This window comes from Rousettus aegyptiacus, unplaced genomic scaffold (assembly GCF_014176215.1).
Source record: "Rousettus aegyptiacus isolate mRouAeg1 unplaced genomic scaffold, mRouAeg1.p scaffold_m13_p_8, whole genome shotgun sequence".
In the NCBI taxonomy this organism is placed as follows: Eukaryota; Metazoa; Chordata; class Mammalia; order Chiroptera; family Pteropodidae; genus Rousettus; species Rousettus aegyptiacus.
In genome coordinates this window covers 60,537,661-60,559,941 of record NW_023416311.1, presented here as the reverse complement: position 1 = coordinate 60,559,941, position 22,281 = coordinate 60,537,661, and the positions used below count along the sequence as shown (strand labels likewise).

The following is a 22,281-nucleotide window of genomic DNA, read 5'->3' as shown; positions in this document are numbered from 1 at the left end:
TATTCAAATGTACAAAGAATGTAACCTATCACTTACCTCTCCATGAAAAGAGGGGCCAAGCAAACTTCAAAACAAAAAGGAACTTTAATTACAATAGAAAGTAGAGAATACTTTGGCTGCAAATCGGTGATATGCTGGACATGATAAAGAACTAACTTTAGGCGATCTGAGCAACTGTTGAAACAAGTGTTTCTTATGTTAGGGAAAGCAGTACAAACACAAAAGGTACAGAAACACCAACTTCCCACTTTTCTTCTCTTTAGGGGATGGAAGAAGAAATAGGGCAACCCAAGAGAACTAGACACTTCACAGCTGAGCTCACCAGTTATGGACAGATGAGTTCTTGCTACTTAAGCTCTTACTAAAGCAAGAATTCTCCTTCAACAAAATCTGATAAAAAGGCATGTAAGAAAAAGGATAACTAGTAATATTTTCTAGAAAACAAATATTTTTCTATTAAAAGAACTGGGAGAATGAAATACAAAATATAACTTGTAATGCAGAATAAATTTAATCTCGAATGGTGAGGCGAGAGTTATAATTTGAACAGTAGATGGTATTTCTTAAAACTCTACTTCATACTTAGCATGCTTCTGATAATCAAAATCAATGTTGATGTGCCTTTTACTTTAATTTAGAATAAAAAGTGGCTATTAGTAATAGAGAAGCCACAAAAAACAGTAAGTAAAAAGAAACCATATACTGAAGGGCATCTCCTAAAAGACTAGTAAGTATAGCTAGAGGGGACAAAAAGGTAGAGAAAAGAAAATCTTAAATAAATCACTCTGGAAACTGCCAAAAAGTTAGAGTGGTTGTAAAAAAGTTTGCCTCCACCAAATTCAAAACTCTGTTCAAGTATGTCAGTTTCAGGACATGGTCTGGAGTAGATGAGCATTCAAAAATCAAATAACTAGACCATGAACCAGACTTCCAGGGTAAGAGGCCTAGATCTGTTTCATTTTTCAGTATGTGAACATGACTAAAGTTACAATTTGTTCTCTCATTTGTAAAAATAGAGACAATAACACTTAGACACTCATCAATCCTGCTTTTACTTTCTAGGTAAAATGAAACTACATTTCCCAGCCTCCCTTGCACGGTAGCCTGAACTAGTCACAGGGCACTAGTCTTTATGTAGGTAGAAATGATACATTTGCTTCCAGGCTTGGCGCCTAGAATCTCCTGATAGATCTGCAGCCCACCCCCCTCCCTCTGTTTACTAGCCAAGTGGCACAGCATCTCACAGAGAATTCCAAGTAGAAGAAGGTACAGAGGAGGCACTAGGCTAAAGAAACCTAGAATCCTTAAGTCACCACTTGAAGGATAGCTGAATCCTTGAAACACCATTTTGTGAAGGATCTAGCAGAGCTGCCCAATCCCTCTGATTCCCCCATTTGGCCCTTAATCCAGTCTGAAGAAACTTAATGAGAACTTTTATTAAAGCCAGACACTGAGATTTCTATCATAACATAGCCCAACACATCTCCTCTCCTACTTAGAGCTCAGAGTATACAGATCCAAATGCGATAGCAGAAATAAAAATCTTATCAGGATGAAGTTTTATAACATTGTAAAGGTAACATTAAACCAGGCTAAAGGATATACAGTAAAAAAAAAAAAATTAGAGCTGCAATAGCAATGGCAGTATATAAATGTTATTTAACGAGGGCCAGAAAATGCGACAACTTTTTTATAATGAAAAATCACCAGGCTGCTAATTTATAAGCAAAAACTGCTTATTCTTTCAAGGTATTTACCTCTTCAGAAAAATGCCAGGCTTACTCTATGTCAACATAACAGAATTAGTTATCACTTCAAACCCTCTATTCCCAAAAGAGACAGAGAGGTTGATGAGAACTATAGACAGAAATTAATTTATATGATACCAAAAGAGAAACCATAGCTTTTTTAAAAAAATATTAATATTTATTTACAATTTGAAATATACTAGTGGAATAAATATTAAGACAATAATACAGAAACTAAAAAAAAGTTTCTTCTCCCAGAGTCATGATTATTAACCTATCATGGGATCTACACACCTATTCACTTGAATAGTTCTATTCAATAAGATCACTTTCAGGCCAGCTTACACTATTAATTTAAAAAGTCCTCATGAGCCCCAAATCTTATATTCCTTTAAGCATTTTACAGATGAAAGAATGCCTTCAGATTTTTTTCTTCATCTCAGCAGCATCATTACGGTTTAAAATGCAAACTGTCATTTCTGATCGATAAATGCTTACATGAGCAATTTATATAGTTTTTTTTTAGGTTTTCTCAATATTAAAACAGTTTCATTTCATATCACAAAATGGCTGGTAAAATAATAATTATCCCTAAAGGGTAAAATCAATGATCATATTCAATGGAGTTAGGAATTTAGCTTCATGATCTAAAAATTTCAGGATTAATATTAAAGAAAGGTAGATAATCTTAAAAACAAAACAAAACAAAACAAAATGGGGGAGGAAATATAACTACAGCAGTAGAGTAACTATTACTAGAAAATAGTTAGTACCCTTTGATCCTGATTTGGAATTCAAGAGAGCATTAAAACTAAGTTTAATCTTCTTACAAAAGCAAATCAAGAATATCAAAAAATATCAATTTCATGTTTATTTTTAAAGGTTGGACTCCCCCTCAAATTAGTTGTATGTATATTTATGAAACATATTTATCAAAAAAGTGAAATTTTTAAATACATTACTTGAATATTGATAAAAAGAGAATCAGGTTTTTAATCTCTGAAGTTTTAGTTTTTACCTGTGAATGTTTTATAGCAACAAATGGAAAGCAAGTTATGTTAAGAAAATGGAAACTGTCTATAGATAGACAAATGGGATAAGACTGTCAAAATCTTTACAAGTCAAAAGAGATCTAGAAGTCACACTGGAAACTCCTTGTAAACAGAGTATACAAATGTACAATTCTCAGAAAAAATAAGCTCCTTTAGTGTATTTTATCTAGTTCATTAATTCAGATTCCATCTATTTAGAATTACTGACAATTTGCCCAGCTGATGTTTACCCTTTGGAAAGGATTTTTGCAAAAAATGTAAAATAAGTTTATATATGACATGACCCTATATGGTTAAAAACTAGTTATAGATAATTGATTTTTCACTTATAAATAGCTCTAATAGAGGCTTTCAACTTTACTATAACTTTAGTCATTATTTTGCTAATAAAATATACATTTTCAAACAGCTGTTTTCTCACACAATTATCAATGTTCAGAAAAAAATTTTAAGCAGCCTAAATAATATATTTCTATATTTAAACACTGACATGGAAAAAATATAAAGCATACAGAGGAAGAATATAAATATTTAAAACTAGAAAATAAGTTTTATGGAGGAAATTTAAGCTTTGTGGATAGAATGGCCCTTAACTAAAAGTTTATTATTGCAGTATATGAAATCACTAGAAAGATAAGAGCTATCAATTGTTTTCTAATTTCAAAAAATATAAACAAAAGGAGTCATACAAATCAATAACAGAATTTTATTATTTATTGAAGATGAATAATTGGAGTAAAACTATAGTCATGGTACCAAATCTATAACTTACCTTTTATAATTACACAGGATTTTGGCATGTATTTCTGTGTGCAGATTTTTCCTGCTTTTGTCTATGTTTCCTATATTTTTTTTACTTTTTTTTACAAATTTCAGCAAGATAACTTACCTCCTTATGAAGGGGTTGTGATAGTAGTAAGCTATAGTGTAGTAGACAAAATTAAAATCCTACAAAATAACTTTACCCCCTACTTACAAAAGTTTAAAATTCTTTGCATTAAAACAAAGAAGCTTTAACTCATAATAAACTCTAAACCAAGTCACCAATAATAGTACATACCCTTTGAGTCATTTTTTCCAACTATGGTGAAAATAGTTAGGCAATTTAATTTATAATTTATAATCTCATCCCCTTTTTGCCCAACTTTTTAAAAAGGTAATTGAAACATTATGTGCTATTTTCAGCAGCCATGGACAGAAGAGGACAGAGAAGGGGGCTGTAGAGAATTCTTGGGCATGGCCCTATTATCTTTGTGCTCAATAGATAAAAAAGAATAATAAGGAAGCTAGATATTTCTTACTGCATTCTTCTGTCATATTTTTAGAAAACAGGAATTAGTACTTAACTGTCTATGAAATTAACGAGCCTGGCAAACTAAACAGATTTGAAAGTGCCAGTCACAATCAGACTATCCTTGACTTACCTGCCATTACAGAGTAGCCATCGAGCAAGAGAATAGTGAGGTATAATTTTCTGCATGACACTGGCCATCACCATTGTAACGACCAACTGTATACCTATCACACCCTGTGTAAAAAAAAAAAAAAAAAAAAAACCAACAAGTTTAACAAGGAATGAATTTAGGCATTTCAGACCACATAGGTTAAACTTAAAACATGCAATCTCATCTTACATCCCTTCTATAAGTTACCCAAGGGGAACATCCATGTGAACAAGTTAAATGAATAGCATACACATTCAAAATCTACTCCCAAGAAACGCCTTCCTTCATTTAAGAGTATCATAATAAAGTGAAAGTAGTGATTTTTTTTCACCCATCTCCAAATTCACTCTATTCAACACTAACTTGGCAAGTTTTACAAGCAGTATGCCTATTTTTTAAATTCTAGGGTGGTAGTAAATGATTAAAGAGTATTAATTATATTAAGTGTGATGGCAGAACTGTAATGGCCTGAAAGTCACTAGAAAAGAAATTTTAATTCATGCTGTTATCACCAACTTCCAATGCGTGGGCCTTCAACAATGTTCAAAAATCCCCTTAGTTTTTTTCTCATCAATCCCTCCCTTGTTTTCCATAACAGCTAAAATTCAAACCTCCTCCTCTCTTCTCCCTCAAACTCTCCACTCAGTAGATGACACCCTTTACAGAGAAAATATGCACCATCAATGGGGAACTATCACTTGCGACCAACGAGCTCACAATCCCTTGTATCTACACTAGTCTTTTTCCATATCCTCTAGAAATACGGCATTTCTATACAAAGCAAATCTCTAAATTTGTGCTTTAGAGTTCCTCCCCTCTTTGATTTTCAGGAACCTCCACAAAAGAAAAGCTTTCTTCCTATATCTTCTTTAATTTCTTCTCTAATTGAATCCTTCCAATCAGCATCGTAACATCTATAAGTCTCTTTCATCTTTCTAAAAAAATAACAATAATTATTCCTTACCCTACAGCTCTCCTCCCTCCTCATACTAACAGCCATTTTTCAAAAGACTTGTTCTCATTGCTTCTATTTTCTCATATCCTCAACACAGTTCCCATCTGACTTCTGCTTCAGCCCATTCCATTGAAATACCTACCAGCAAAATAACTTCATCTTTCCAAATTGTATTTCCTTATCTTAAATCTCAGCAGTCTCCCACAAGGTCTACCACATCCATTGCTATATTCCCACTATGATGATGGATTCTTTATATTCCTTTTTGGTGGCTCCCCCTCTATCCAAGCAGTCCAAAAATAAGGTTGAATTTCTACCTCAAACTTCCTATACCAAACAAGTACATAAAAAATATAAAATGTTTAAAAAGAAGCACTATAGCATATGGTTTAAAAACATGGATTCTAACCAAACTACTTGGAATATAATCTACCATCTACTTGCTGTGCAACTTTAAAAGGTAATTTAAACATTCTGTACCTCTATTTTCTCTTCTATAAAAGGAAGCTAATAATTTAACCTACCTAATCAAGGTATGGCTAAGAAATTGTGCTGGTATAGAGTAAGAAGTCAATGAGTTAATACTATTTGTTGTTATTGTCATTGTTATCACTATTATTATAGGATAACATTTGTTTTCAATATCAAGAATGAAGGCTTCTCAAAAAATATCAGCCTATGAGAAAAAAAGACTAAAAAAGTAAATTGAAAAAAATCAAATTCACTGATTTTAACAAATTGTTAGATTTGTTGTTTATCATTGTAATACATGTACTACTGTGGTGTGGGATGTCCATAGTGGGGGAAGCTTTGCCCACATGAGGACAGGGTTTTACAAGAAACTCCTTTTACTTTCCAATTTATTTTGCCATGAGTCTAAAACTGCTCTAAAAAAATAAAGTTTATTACTTTAAAAAAAAAATCAGAGTTCTACAAAGGAAAACAATACAATGTCAAAAAACCAACTAGGAAAAAGTATTTGTAACTCACATCATAAAGAGACATTTTATTTATATTATATATAGAGTTCTCACAAATCAATTAGCCAAAAGCCAAATGCCTAATTAAAAAAGAGAAATAAGCATGTACAGACAGTTGTCAAAAAAAAAAAAGTAAAAAGCGTCTCTTAAACAGGACTGTTATTCAAAAGTGTTTGAAATCTATCTTAACTGTGGTTTTACTGCGGATATTTTAATACCCTAAATTCTACCAATTGGGTTAAGGCTTAGACACTTTTATAGTCACCTAACATCAAAGGTTACCTTTACCTTTTTTCTTTCACATTTCCTATTACTTGAATTTACTATCCCATTTTCTGTGTAGTTTGTGATAGAAGTTCTGCAATCTCCATACAATGAATGCCATTACAAAGAACTCTTTCAGGCAGAACAAGGCCAAGAAATGTATTAGCAAGTATGTCAGAAGGTTGGTCTATTTGAGATTACAGACTAAAAAGCAAAAGATAATTTTTTAGTCAGGGAAAGTTCTGTAGACCAAGTGAATCTCAATCTAGCCTTGAAAGAAGTGATAGTATCACAGAATCAAGGTCATCTAGTAAAATCTCTCACAAACATATATAATAATTTATTAGAGTGTAAACTATAATAGCAGAAATCATATCCTAGTCCCATCTAATAAATGCTACAGGCATTAAATGGTGTTTCATGAAGACTAATCTGGAAGATATATATGATGAAATGTGAGAAACTAAGAGAGGCATCCTGCCAAATCTTCCCCTCTTATCCCAAATCAATGTCTAATGAGATAGTGCTGGCAGACCCACTACTAAAGATGTAAACCACATGAAAGCAAAACAAAAACCAGTAAATTGTATTGACTAGAATTAGGAATATCAACTAGGTTTCTGCAATAATCCAAACCAGAACCGAGAAGGGTTTAAATTACAGTGGTATCTCTGGTATTCAGAAGAGAAAAGGTTATAAAGATATTGTTGCAGAATTCAAAAATGGAGGCAGAGGAAGAATTAAAAAGACCAATGCTGAGAAAGGCAAACACTATAGCATAGCTGGCAAATTATCAGTGTTGTAGCTAATGTTTGAATAAAAAATGTTCAATACAGAAGTATAACCTCATTCCATTCCTTTACTATGCCATTTTTATCTTTTTAAATAAAGATGAAATACTTTCTCAAAATCTCATCTATGTACTGTGTTAAATATATTATTATATAACAGAAGCCTTCATTTTTCTAATAGAAGCCAATAAATCTTTTTCTAGAATGTATCTTCTGGTAGGGAACTATCTACATATGTGCTATTGAAAGAAAATGTCACTTTTCTCCCAATCCAGGAATCTACCTAATCTTTTAGAGAGGTAATTTTTAAATTATGTAGAAAATATTTCACCAAAGTTATTCCTTTTCATACTGATATAGTAAAGACTCTTTGGAATATATTTTCAAATTGGCAATCATATTATCAGTTTAATACATCAATACTAAACTTAGATCAACTTTTGAGACATTACTATGCAACTGACAGTTACAGTGAACATGCAAGACATTAACATTTTAAAATACAATATTATTAACAGAGACACGACTATTTGAAATTTAACAACAAACTATATTAATAATCTACCTTCACTGCCCAATTTAACATCTATGTATGACAAAGTTTACACAGAAACAGGACTTTTGAAATGTTTAAGTCGAATTTTCTAAATATTTTTCATTATTTTTAATTAAAAGAGAATGCTTAAATAAATATAACCATAAACAAACATAAATTTTATGAAAGAGAACTGTTAAACTAGTCAGAGATGCAGTGAAGCTACAAAGTCCATCCTGGCTGAGGTCTCACTCACACAACCATATCGACCATCAATTCAAGTAGCCTTAATGGTTTTATTAACGCTTTTATTTTTATTGACCAAAGAGATGGTTTCATTTTGGACTTATTGCCACTAGATCTTGATATTCTTCATAAATGGAACTGCAGAAAGTCATTTATGGAATAGCTCATAAGGATCCAAGAAGGGTGAAATGCTAGGGGAACTTAGACTTCAACCTTTCCTACATCTATCTATTAACCAAAGGCCATGAAGAGAAGAAAAAGTTATTCACCTTTAGTCTCTAGAAGAATGACCATTTCAATTTTTGTCAGTACTCATTTCTAGGTAGTTTAAAAAAAATTCTTATTAAGAAAAATTAAACAATTCTCCGACAAATAAATATATCGAACAATAATATTTTATCTTGCTTGTCAATATTGAAGACAAAATTCCCAAAACTTAAATACAAACAGGCTGCAATTTTAAAATTCTAATTTGGAATACTGTCTTCAGTGGACATGGAGTTTAGCCTTGTTTCATTAAACTAGCTCTCAATGACATCTGCTTCAAAGGGGATGATAGCAGTTTTGAACCAGATACTAAAGGGCAAAATTAATGGGTTTACAATCTAACCTGAAGGTAATACAAGACCTATAAAAAGTGATATGATCAGATTAGTATTTAAGAAGAATCTCTCTGGATATTGTGTAATGAATGGATGAGGGATAGACACCAAGGGAATTGCCCAGGTATGAGGAGGACCTGTACTAAAGGTAGGACCAGTACTGTAGGAAGTGGGGATGCAGTCTATTTTACTTTGATGATAAGAGCTATACATTGCTATATATTATGTGACAAATGAGTTAGGGTCTCAGTCCAACAATGTTAACAATCACTGTAAATCCAAATTACGTCACAACAGAAATTATATTTATAAATAAGAAAAGCAAATAAAAATTTAATTAACAAATACAGGCTGTCTGCCTATCATGCATTCCATATCTTTCTGGTTATCAGGAACTTGACAAAAAATTTTAGAGTTTCACTGACTGTTATATCACAAATTTTTAACACAACGACATCCAGAACAGGTCAAGGCACATTGTAAGGCACTTTTTATTTGCTGAAGAATAAATGAATGAATAAATGAATGAATGGCATTACTGCAAAAGAATCTATCTTAACAGAATATGATAATCCAAGATTATGTTAGGTAACAACAAATATATTAAGACAATATTGCAGCACAAAATTTCACAGTACCATGAACAAAGGGTTACAGAAATTCAAAAAATTAGATATGAAAGTTTTATAACATACATGAGACCTAAGGTAGAAACTGAAATCACACAGATGAAAAGTAAAAGGGAAGTCCAAGCTAAATGACAAATGTGAACATAGAGTAACCATGGGACATCAAAAAGCCTACCTCAACCAAAAAAGACTTTTTTATATGGTAAAGAAATTAGATGAAGACAGAATTTTAGATTTTTGAGATAAAAACAGAAGGACAGATTGTGCTGATATGTCTTAAACAGCAGGGGTAAGAGGATGAAAAAATGCAAGTAACATATAAGGAAAATCAAATAGCAATATGGTGATCCACTGAAGAAAAAACCTAAGATAAAGACAGAAACAGTTGAAACCAGGAAGGAAAAAACAAAGATAAAAGTACATCAGAAGAAAATCTATCAAACTTTGAGTGTAGCTGTGGAATAAAACTGAGGAATGTCTCAAATTTTATTTCAGGATATTTTAGTTTGGGTGATTGGCATAACTCTAGAGTCGCTGACAGGACAGTGGTAGACTGCAGGAAACTCAAACAACCTAATAAGCCTCAGAGAGGCCTCTCAAAGACAAGCTCTTGGCTGCATCCTCAGCACATACAGAAAACATGTTTTGCTGATATACTCAATCTACATGAGACATTTTATCAATTAATTTACAGTAAAACATAAACTACCAAGTGGATCTTAAACATGTTCAAGTTCACAAAGTGTTCCATTCAATTACTGTCTTAATGATACAGTGGAAGTCAAATTATAAGCAGGCTGCTTGGTGAGTAATGGTTTAGAATAAAAGGCACCATTGAGAGGTATTACATTTAGGCAGTGTTGAAGTCTGAAGAAATATGCAGAATAGCCTTCTAGAGTGTAAAATACTCTTGACCCTAAATAGTTCTGGATAAATATATTCAATTCTGGCTATTTAAACTGTTTTTTCTAGACTTTCAACTGATAAAACACTTTCCAATCGATACACTCTTTCTTTAGAAAAAAAATCCCGAAAATTATTTTCTTTTGATATGTAAATACCATTGATTTGGCTACAATCTGGTTTACCTTAGGCCTAGGAACCAATCCACACTTAAGTTCAAGGTGAGAGGACAACTCATTTCTTCCATTGGGTACTGATTCTATCAAACTTTTTAAGTGTTAACTACCTATAAAAAATATGTGATAAGTGGTACAGAAAAGGTCAGTAACACTGTTACGGGAGCACTCTAAGAAAAGGAGTGATTAAATCTACATGGCAGAGCTGGGAATGACTGGTTCAGAGGTGACATCTGAATTAGTCTTACAAGGTTAAGTAAGCATCCACCTGTCAGATAGAAAAGAAATAGGAGTTTAGACAGATATAGCTATCTGTACAAAGAAAGTAAATGCCATGATCCAAAATAATAAGTGGTTCCATGTGGCTAGACTTTAGAATGGGTTGCATACAATTAACTATTCTGCGAGTATTTAGAAATAAGTCCAAGATCTTAAGCCTGGAAGTAACCAAACCAAATATATTTTAGAAGGATAACTCTGCCACTATGGTGGAAAATAAAGTGGATGGCTAAAACAAACTGTAAGCAAAGAACTAAATTAGAAATCCACTGAAATACACAGACCGAGCTAAAACAGCCTCAAAAACAAAAGCAAAACTAAAAAGAATTAAGATTTTTCGAGAACAAAAAAGGAATTAGGTACAAAATTAGTAATTATTACTGCAAGGAAAGTATCAGTAGGTAAGAATATAACTTACATTATGTAAAAATATGATGGAAATACCAGGCATAATTATTCCTTGGAGAAACTAAGCAATGAAAGAAAAAATGTGATGGTTACTAGAATGATTTATATATAAAAATGTTTTTATAAGGGGGAAAAGTACATGCTTAAGGCAAAAGGGAAGAAACCAATACTGGAGGGTACTGAATACTCTAAAAATAAGTTAACTGTGGAAATTTAACTACTTAAGAATCAGAAATAGATGAGGTTGAAGGTGTAAGTTTAAAGTATAACTTTATGAGAACTTGTTCTACTTAACAGAAGTACAAATAGGCATAGAGGTACATGAAATTTTAAAACTGAGTGGACAAAGTTTGAGAGACCCTGAAGAATAATCACACCAACGTCAAGATTTTGGCAATGTAACTGAGAGGAATTCTAGAAAGTTAAGAAAGGTTTGATGAATTTATACATGTGGATGACTGAAACTCAAGCTGGGTCTCTAAAAATGATTACTTCCAATAGGATTGAGGACTGTCTAGATTTGATCCAGGAAAAAAAATTCTCCCGTAAAATGCCAAAGTAGCATAAATCAGGAAAAAAAAAGAATTCCTGCCCATAGACCACCTCTAGAATCCCAGGGTTGATTACATGGATTATCCTGGTCTTTGTCTGGGTTTATTGCATAACTCCAGCCCTTACAGACACAGTAAACTGGACTGAATGTAAGAAAGGGAATCCTTTGCAAAATAAAATGAAAATAATAAAAGGTTTTGGTAGGAAAGCGAAAGAATATGAATAAGGCCATCTACTGATATTTAACAGATGTATTGATTTAATCACATGAAATACAATATTTAACTATTTTGACCTACAAAATGGCATTTCACATAGTTCAAATTAATACTACAAATTGAAGTATGCATATAAGAAAGTAAAATGAGCAAATGGGAACTTTAAAACACAAATCTTTAGATTTGTTTACAGACTTAGTTTGGTTTGCCAGCATCGGTTTCACAGCACAAAATACAGTCTTCATTTCTTTATAGTAAAAAATACAAGCAGAAATTTTTGCTATTTTCTAACTTAAGAGTAAGACATTCAATGTACTTTAAGGTCAAAAATCATAAACCCTCAAAAAAATGCCTAGGTATATCCTAAACATCTTAATTAGACCTAGAACATAGTAGAATGCATGAATTTGACATAACTGTATTCAAAACAGCAGCTCCAGAATTTCTGCTGGAGACAATAATATAAAGCTGTTATTCATAATTTGATTAAATTTAAAAATAACGCATTTTCCTCAACATAAATTGATAGGGCAAAAGGGATTATCAACAACAAATAATAGATACGTTTTCATGGGAAAAGGAGGCATTCTAATTAAATATAATTCATAAACCATTTTGACATATTAGTGTTGAAATTAAGTTATTTATTTTAAAAGATAATTTTCCAGATACAGTAGTTTGCATGAATTATGCAGTATCTTACATAAAGCAACACCATACAATCATTAAAACGTTGATAAATGAAATATTTTTAAAGATGTTAACAAGCCACTTCATCTCTATCAATGACATGCATAAATGTTTCATTATAGCACTGATAAGTAACAAACGAAAGGTTGAATGAAAGAGGGCATTCCTAAATTCTGCCATTCTTCTTTAACTGTATTTTCTGACATTATAGGAAATATCCCCACAGATCTATATTCAAATAAGCTATTAGTCAAAACTAATAAATTTATATTTGACATTTACAAATCACCTTGCTCAAACTAATTCCTACTCATTCTTCAACCTTTACTTCCTCTATAAAACCTTCCTGGCTAAAAAACATATTCTTAACTCCAAAATAGCCGTTTATCAAGCTCAATTGTGACCACTAATTTAAGAGTCTCTTCCCCCACTAAAACTGTATTCATCTCATTTCTTCAGCCACATCCCCACTACCAGGAAAGTGCCTAGAATGGCAAGTTTTCAATACAAGTTGAATATTTACATTTTAGATAAAATAAAAGGATAAAGCATACATTTTTCCCTCTTCACTACATTCTGGTTCCTCCTATGTGCCAAGCAATAAACTTTAGCATAAAGAAGAAAATTATTCACTTCACAATCAAAAGACAATATATTGTACTTTCTATATCTCAGAGGAAGAGGTCTACCTATTTTTACAAGATAATTCTCTCAATTTAATGTAACAGGAATGTGTTACAAATACTTTCTTTTAAACAAACTAAAAATTATAACTTTAAGTATAGTAATAAAACTTCATTAAACTTGAAAATAAAAAAATTCAGCTTAACTCTAAATTTTAAGCCATATACAAAAGCCAAGAAATTTAAAGTGTATCTCTAAGATTAACTATTAGAAAGATGCATTCATTCTGGGTCATAGTAGTTCAGTCACTAACTAGCTACACAGCAATTAGATAAGCCCTCTCTGGGACTCATTCCTTATCTATAAAATGACAAGAGTTGGCAAATGATCTCCAAAATCTTAAAAGATCTTATTGTTGATTATTGCAATGTTTTAATTAAATACACAATAGATTGTTGGCACTTATATATTTACCATTTCTAAACCATCAAAGCCTGTGATGTGTAGTTATTGCTAGCATTAATAATTATACCTTTCTCATAAGGATTAAATGAGCTAATATTTATAGGCAACCTGAAAGAAAATCACAGCTCGAAGATAATGTAAAGGAGTACACCTAGACCACTGCCCAGCATCCTCAACTCAATTAGTGGTTTGCTGGAATTTCTCGCAGATTTGTGAATCCAAAAGTTATACAATTTTTTGTTTCATTTCGTTTTAATTTATCTCAGATACTCAGCCAATTCTTGTATTAAATGATTCATTCTCTTTATAATCTGAATTTTTTTTAGTGACTATCAAAAGAAAGAACTATGATGACCATAAATACTTCTCTTATGAATGACTGAGATCTACTAAAAATCAAGAATAAGATGTTAATTGAAATCAAATTAGAAGTTTTATTCTTAAAGAACCAATGTCTTAGTCAAAGTTATGACATACATTACAATCAATTTTACAAAGCTTTTTTATCTGTCCCTCCTGTCTAGAAAACATATTTTGTTGGAAATTAATTTTAATTCCAATTATCCAGATTCTTTTCTACTTTCTTTTTTGTCTCAAAGGTTAGATTAGGAAAAGAATGGTATATTCTTTGGTATATATGAAACATCTGATCTACCTAAACTAAGCTGTCCTGATAAATGAGACAGTGAGACTTCATTGTCCTAATGTTAATTAATTTAATAGGGGAAAGAAGGGAGGAAGAAGTAAGTATAAATGAGAAAAGAAGTAAAATTCTACTAACAAATTTAACCACTAACAAAAGCAAAACTTTTGAGGAAAATCATTACAGCTTCTCTTTGAGCAAGACTGTATCCAGAAAAATGATTCTAATCATGAAACACTTATACTTAAACACATATGCTCATAAACCATAAAAAATTGGAAACATTTTCTAACCAATCATTTGTACTCTCATAAAAATGGCCAGTCTTCTTAAATGATAAAAATACTTAATAAATATTCAAGTTAATGAAGATTTTGTGCAGAAGAATTCTCTTTAAAGACTTCTTTCAGAAAAAGAAAGCGAAAAACTATGGCATTGCTTTTTCCTTGTGGATCACTGCATTTTGGCAAACACTGGCAATCAACAGGTAAAAGACAACAAAAATCAGCTAAGCACTATATAAAGGGCAATCACGGATAACTATATAAAAAAATGAACAAGTCAGATTAATATTCCAAAAAGCTTCTATTACTTATCACAAAGATAAAAATATTAAACTTATTTTAAAAAGAAAAAACAGCCAGTTTTATAGCGCCTTGTTTGTGACGTTAACTGATGACAGTCCATAATCATATATTTATAACACAGAACAGAACAGCTTGTTGAAGTTCCTTTTTCATAAGTCATTCCTACTTGGTGGAGAAAAGTTTCCCTTTCCCTCTCCAATGTCCTTTAGTGTTTCCATGTCCTCCCTTCTTCATAATCCAAATCTCTCTACTTACAAGAATTTATTGCACAGACCCATCATCATCATTTAGAGCATCTATTTTTTTTTCCCCGCCTAAAGGATCTTTATGATAAATAAAGAGGTGAAAGGAATCTGAAGTAACTCTTGTGACTTACTGCAGCAGTTTCAGAGTGTCTGGAGGCTGAGTAGAAAAGCCATTCATTCATTAGTGCTATGCGCAACAGTATGAGTATTTCATTTAACACTATACAAGATACAATATCAGCTTTTAATTAGGTAGGGAAGGATTTTCCAGACATGTAGTAATCACTAATTACAACATAAATGCAAAAGAAAAATATTTTTGAAATTCAATCCTTTCATAAGTTGAAACTTATCAAAGATAAACAATAAGACTGACACAACAGTATAGTGGCCAAACAACCTAGGTTAAATTCAAATTCCATCACCCTTTGCTGGATGTTTTTGCATTTTAATTTAAATTAGTTAATATAAATAGAGTGGATATATATTAATCACTAAATGAATAAGCCTATACAGTTATTGAAGAAAAGTAAGAATCAGTTTTATCCATCTGACATACTTCTACTTATATCCTTAAACTCCTAGTCCAATCGATCCTTTGTGAAACTCTTCTTGAACTTAATACAAGTTAAATATTCCCTCCGTTGTCTCCTCAATGTACATTCAACTAAATGTACATCAACAATATTCACAAATTCATATTTTCAGAATCACAAAACCTTGAGTCAAATTCTAGAGGTCATCTAGTTCTAGTTTAAGCAGACTTTCAATGTCATATATTTATTGTACTTATCCCAAAGTCATTTTAAAAGATACGTGTATATGAACAGATTGGTTTTTGTAATATCTAAAAAAATTCTTAAATAAAAATATAAATATAAAATATAAAACATTAAAATCAGACATTAAGATCCTTAGTCTCAATATCAAAATATCAAAAGCTGAAATTGTTTTGGGTTTTTCTAAATCTTTTGTTTATGTCCAAAACATGAAAGATATTTAACCTATTTTAACAACAGAATTACTAAGTCTGTTTTAGGTAAGTAAAGGATATGGATGTAACATCAAGATATTTTGAGTGAATGAACTGTATTCTCTCAAGAACTGTAATAACTTAAAAGATTAGATTAAAAATATGTAGCGCAAAAATTCAATCTATTAAATAAAATACAAAATCATCTACTCTATTTAAAAAAAAAAACCCAACACATTTCTATTATTTCCCTGTTCACTGTTTGGAACAATGGTAATATATAAGTTTATCAAAAGATTATAAAGATAATATGAGTTTTGTGCCTAATGATACACTAAGTTTTTAGGGTAGTTTATAAATATGTATGCATAGGTACCAGGCACATAGTCTGAATGTATATATAAATTCATATTTGTTCCAATGTTATCTCCTCATTGAGGCTTTCCCTGAATGCCCTATCTAAAATAACCACTCCAATCTTTTTCTGTCTCTTACTGTGCTTTATCTTTCTTTCTTGCATTTACCATAATTAACACATAGTATGTCCCATTTGATTATCATCAGACTTTCCCAATAAAGCAAAAGCTCCCTTAAAGGAAGAACTGTCTGTTTTCTAAACAGCTATAGCCCTGTAGTCAAAAGCAGTACCTGGCATATAGATGATACTTATTAAATAATGAATGATCGAACAAATATTTTTGAGCTAAAAGCAAGATTTTTAAATATTTGGTGAAACAAAAGGTATAATCACTTCAATCAAAACCAAGAGAATATTCATCTCACCAGAACTAGCAATTTCCAGACAAGATTATTTCTTCCAAGTTCCTTTGGGACAAGTTGTGTTCATTATTGACTTTATTAACATGGGCAAAACCATGGCACAACAGTAAAAAAAATAACAAATTCTCTCCCATTAATGAACACTTTACAATATCATCTGATTTTCTAAAATCAATTAAATTCGTTTTAAGCTTTTATCCCTGAGCAAATAAAAGAAACAAATTATTTAAAAAGTGGACCAAAACCCAAAGTATAACCCAGTCTTAAGAATTAAACTTGAATCGACCAAATGCTACTAACCAAGAGAAGTCTCTACTATTACCTGAACTAAGCCTTTACAAAAGAAGTAGTGAATAAGAGAAGTCAGAGGAAAAGTTAAGAGAATTGAGAAGAAATCCAAATCTCAGCCACATGTGGCTAACTGATGAAATTCAACCAGAAGCCATTCTTCATGCTACCCATGTCTATTTACCAAGGCAAATCACATTCTGGGCCACAAAACACACCTTAACAAATTTCAAAGAATAGAAATCATACAATACCCGCCCTCGGATCACAATGGAATTAAACTGGAAAATCCCAAAATAAGTGAAGGTAAACAATACATTTCTAAATAACACATGGGTCAATGAGGAAATCTCAAGAGACACTAAAAATATTTTGAAATGAAAAAATACAAATTTTCAAAATTTATGGGACACAGCAAAAGCAGTGCATACAGGGAAATTTATAGCATAGAATGCATATATTAAAAAAGATATCTAAAAGCAATCACCTAATGTTCCACCTTAGGAAACTAGAAAAAGCGCAAGTTAAATCCAAAGTAAGCAAAAGAAAATACCAAGAATTAGAGCAAATATCAATGAAATTGAAAACAAGAAATCAATAGAGAAAATTTAATAAAACCAAAAGCAGTTTCTTTGAAAAGATCAATAAAATTGGTAAACCTCTAGCCAAAATAACTAAGGAAAAAAAGGGAGGACACAAACAACTAATATCAGAAATGAAAGAGGGAAATATCACTACACATACCATGGCCATTAAAAGGAATACTATGCACATCTCTATGCCCATAAATTTTATAACCTAGGCAAAATGGACCGATTCCTTGAAAGACACAATTTGCCAAAACTGACAGAAGAAACAGACAATTTGAATAGGTAGGTATCTATTACAGAAATTGAACCAATAATTAATAACTTTCCAAAAGAGAATACACCAGGCCCAGAAGGTTCACTGGTGAATTCCACCAAACAGTTAAGGAAGAAATTATACCAATTGTCTACAATCTCTTTCAGAAAATAGAAGCAGATGAAATACTTCCTAACTAATTCTGTGAGGCCAACATTACCCTAATCCCCGAATCAGGCAAAGGCATCATAAGGAAAAATGAATGAATGAATGAATGAATGAATGAATAAAAACTATAGACTAAAACCTCTCATGAATGTAAATGCAAAATCCAAAATGAAATATTAGCAAATCAAATCCAACAATGTATAAAACAAATTATACACCCTGGCTAAATGGGATTTATCCCAGGTATGTGAGGCTAGTTCAACATTCAAAAATCAATCAAAGTAATCCACCACAACAAAATGAATATGTCTAATTATAACTAAGCACAAAAACCTACAAAATCTTCATCAATGTCTCTAATGTCTACATTAGGAATTCTCTCAAAGTGTGATTTAAGGACCACCAGTTTCCGACTTAACTGTTAAGCTCATTAAAAATAAGATTCTGAAACTCCACCCCTCAAAAACGGGGCCCACAAAGGCATTGTTATCAAGCATCACAGGTGAATCCTATGCAAACTCAAATTTGAGAACTAGTGCTCTACCCTATCCCACTTTTCAAAACTCAGCTGAAATCACTTACTACATGACCATTCAGAATTCTTTTCCTCTGTACTCTTTGAGCACATTACATGGATTTCTCTTATAATATTTATTGTATTCTCTTCTCGACAACCCTCTCCACTTTCCAAAAGGAAAACTTTCTCAACTTTAAGGCAGAGGTTTACAATTTTCTTTTTTTCCATAACAGACCATACACAGTTTGATTCCAGCAGTAAAAATAACCACAGGATGCTATATAGCTAAAACACACCATGAGATAACCTGCAATTCCAGGACCTAGCTCTAATCTATGTTTCTCCCACAAATTAGCCTAAAAGGTAGAAAGATTTATTTGATTAAAGTTACTTCAGTAAATTTTCTACAGACTATCCAATTTTCAGAACATGAGGGCAAAAAAAGTGGAGTGAATACTAAGTATTTTTAGTCTGGATCATGATCCTATTGTCATTTTCTCCAAAAAGAACCTTATTACATGCACAGGCATTTACTGTGTTTTGGTCTACATAATGTACCAGAGAATAAGAGAACAAAATAAGGTTAGATCAATTAAAATAAAAATAAAATCAATGTGTGCCAAGACTTTGTTTCCAATCTGGAGTAGCATTTAAGACAATAGTGAAATTCTTGGCCAAACACATGGACAAAGATTCCAAGCACTGCCTATATGACATACAAAAAAAAATGAAAAGGATAAAAGATTCAAATTTGAGAAACCAAAAGAGCAAAGAACAGTGGAAATCAGACAAAACTTATTTAATCAGAAACAGGTACTCAGTCTGAAAAAAGTCCTGAGTGAAGTCACAGAATCATAAATACGAGTTAAAGAGCATTTTAATCCCCATCAATTCCCACTTCTCTTATCTAGGAGGAAATTGGAGCTCTTATCTAAGTTGGATGATTTTGTAAAACTCATATAACTAATGATGGTCATAGTCTAGGTCTTCTGAGTTCAAATACTGTCTTGTTTCATTATATCATTAGGTCAAGCAATGCAAAAGTTCTCAATTCAACTAAACCGAATCCTAAATGAAAATCAACACTTATAACTTCATATAATGGCTAAACCTTTTATTTTGAAGGATTCCAAACACTGACCACACTTACATGTACAAACATCAATTTCATAGCTGGGAAAGCTAAAGCGGAGTCAAGTAACTTAGAGATATAAGCAATACTAGAATGGAGTCAACTACCTGGTCCCATTCTCTAGGTGATATTCTCCTAAGTGACACTTTGAGAAACCACGAGTTCATCTTAGCTTAAAACAAAACTATATTTCAAGCTGTCAGGAGAGGAATTCTACTTTTAGTATTACAGAATACTGGGAATAAGTTCACATGTAGCTTCTCTGTGACTATTATGAATTCAAGGATTTCAATACACTCTTATCCCCAACTTTTCTGACCAAGAAGTCAAAAATTAAGCTTAACTTTAATAAATGGGTATCTGTATTTTATTCCAGACTATGCCAAACTACTGTTATCTTACGCAAATCTCTGCCTATTTCTAATCTTCAGGTTCTTCCCTCTGTAAAACTGGTGTTTGGGGGGGGGGGAGGGGGAGTTGTTAGGCTAATTTTTATCTCTGGTTCCCTCCCATTCTTATGTTCTATTGTATCCGATTTCATAGATACAAAAGGAAAAAAATAATACAAACTGTATTATTCACTGAGGTTAAAACAAACACAATGCTGAAACGGGTTATAAGTTAGTAGTCATAGAATAGTAAAGTGCACTAGGAACCACAGTATTTGAAGGTTCTTTTGTTTCATGTTGTTTCTAAAAGTCATTCAAAAGTCAATCATCTACACGATAAAGGAACAATGTCAACAGGTGGTACTAAAAGAGCATGGCAAACTAAAGCTAAATTCCACGAAAGACTTCCCTCCAGGAGATTTTAAATATTTTATAGTCAAGTAACCGACAGTGTTGAGTTTTACTGGAGTCCTGTGATCAGGGAAAACAGCAAAGGTTAAGAAATCTACCCCCTCCCTCGTCAGTGTTTTGGAAAAGGCTTACTGCAAAGAACCACTGATCCCCATAGGACTTGAGTAAGACTCACCGATGGCCCCTTGTTTACCTATAAAAAGGCCAGACACAAATCTGCAATTTCATATTCTTTGCTTTATAAGTGACTACCTCAACTGCTTGTTTCCACGGAACAATCGCAAGAAAATGTTATCCAATTCAGGTTGAGATCCTTTTCTCCCACCCAGGTCCCTGAACTTTGGCCAACTCTCAGTCTGAAACTGCATATATCTCCTCCTTAATAGCTCCTCTCAAGAATAGGTTGGCCTGAGGGTAATACGATCTCTAATTACTACTGTTCATCAGAAATTAAATAGAATCCTTTATTTTCACTTCCCTACACCCAGGTACTTTTTAAACTAGTTTACTCCTCCCTATAAAAAAAAAAACCTTTCTGCCTAACCTATGAGACTCTTGCAGATCTAATGGTCAAGGCGTCCTCCCTACTGTAATAGTTCCTTTCCCCACGTTCTTGCAATATTCCTTCCGAATAAAGTCTTTCCTTCCTAAATCCAAAATTTTAATCTGACATCCTTTCTAATTCCAAAACGGCTGAGTTTGAAAGATAAGCTGACCTTGCCGTTGAAGCTACAGGTGTTGATCCTTTACAAGAAAGGGTCCGTTGTCTGCCTGGAAAAGCTAAAGGCATTTCTAAGATTTGAAGTTTTTGACCACAGCTCTGCAGCTAAGGAGGGAAAGGAGAAGAAAAGCAACCCGGCAAGGTCAACTCTGGGAACACCTGGCGCCACGAGCTGTACAGTGAATGGGCCACCAACATTTTGACTACGTATTCCTGGATAAAACTCGCGGTTAGGCAGGACACATGCCGCTTTCTTAGGAGCCCAAGCGCTCCAGCGCTCCAAGGCAGTTGGTGGGTCCTGCCCTCCGGGTCAGCCCATTGCTCCCTCCCACTCCATCCTCAGCTGGGCACCCACCCGCTCCCTTCACAGGACCGACCTCCCGGCCCCTTCCTCCCTACTGTTGTTACTCCAGCCCTCACAGGACTCACCATGGCGTCAAGGACAGGTTGTGGACCAGACGACCTAGAGTCGCCGGGGCAGTCCTGGTCCTCCACTCCCCACCCTGCAGCCGGGAAGCTCTAAACAACGCGAGGGAGACAGTCTTCCGGCTGTGCCGGAAGTCCTGCCTGCGCGGGACAGGAAGTCCCTCCCCTCTCCTGAACGCCAGCGACCTCACGCCACGCAGAGGTGAGAATACGCAAGACGTCTTCTACTGCCACTTCCGCGGGTGCTAGGTTAGAGGCTGGGGGCGGTGCTGACCTTGAGAGCGCGTGGGGGAGGCGCAGGCGCAGCACAGGTAGGTGGGCGGGAGGCGCGTGGTTGCGGCGCCTGCGAGGATCCTGAGGTAGGTTGGGTGGTTTGGGCAAGAGCGCATCCTCACTGTGGGAGGTGATGGAGGCTCAGGTTGTTGAATGCAGTAGGAACCGACCCCAGACGCAGCAAATTTAGTGAGGGAGGAAAACCTCATTTAGGCAGTGCTCGTGCTGAGACAGCACAGTATTTGACTCGGCTCGGTCACGTCCTTTTTCTTTTTACCTCCTCGTTTTCTCGCTGGCCCTAAGAAACTACAGGTCTCCACAGA

General features: G+C 33.4%; 1 protein-coding gene and 1 long non-coding RNA gene across 9 annotated transcripts in view; one reads left to right on the top strand and one right to left on the bottom strand.

Annotated features, from left to right (window-relative positions):
- Positions 1-21,827, bottom strand: part of TMEM161B (transmembrane protein 161B) — a 63,504-nt gene extending 41,677 nt beyond the window's left edge. For 3 of the 6 annotated variants that reach the window (XM_036225282.1, XM_036225286.1, XM_036225289.1), the window contains exon 1: positions 4,225-4,328. Coding sequence is in view for 2 of the 6 variants with exons in the window: in XM_016118690.2 (XP_015974176.1) it covers positions 4,225-4,328; positions 21,689-21,691 (107 nt within the window). In the remaining 4 variants the exon portion in view is untranslated. Of the gene's footprint in view, positions 1-4,224; positions 4,329-21,688 lie in introns of those variants that run through there. The other 3 variants (XM_016118690.2, XM_036225280.1, XM_036225281.1) reach the window with 2 other exon arrangements.
- A 69-nt stretch (positions 21,828-21,896) lies between these two features.
- The window catches only part of LOC107497141, a 57,995-nt gene continuing 57,610 nt past the window's right edge, over positions 21,897-22,281 (top strand). For 2 of the 3 annotated variants that reach the window (XR_004952356.1, XR_001593745.2), the window contains exon 1: positions 21,902-21,996. This is a non-coding gene — a long non-coding RNA (uncharacterized LOC107497141). Of the gene's footprint in view, positions 21,997-22,281 lie in introns of all 3 variants that reach the window. The other variant, XR_004952357.1, reaches the window with a different exon arrangement.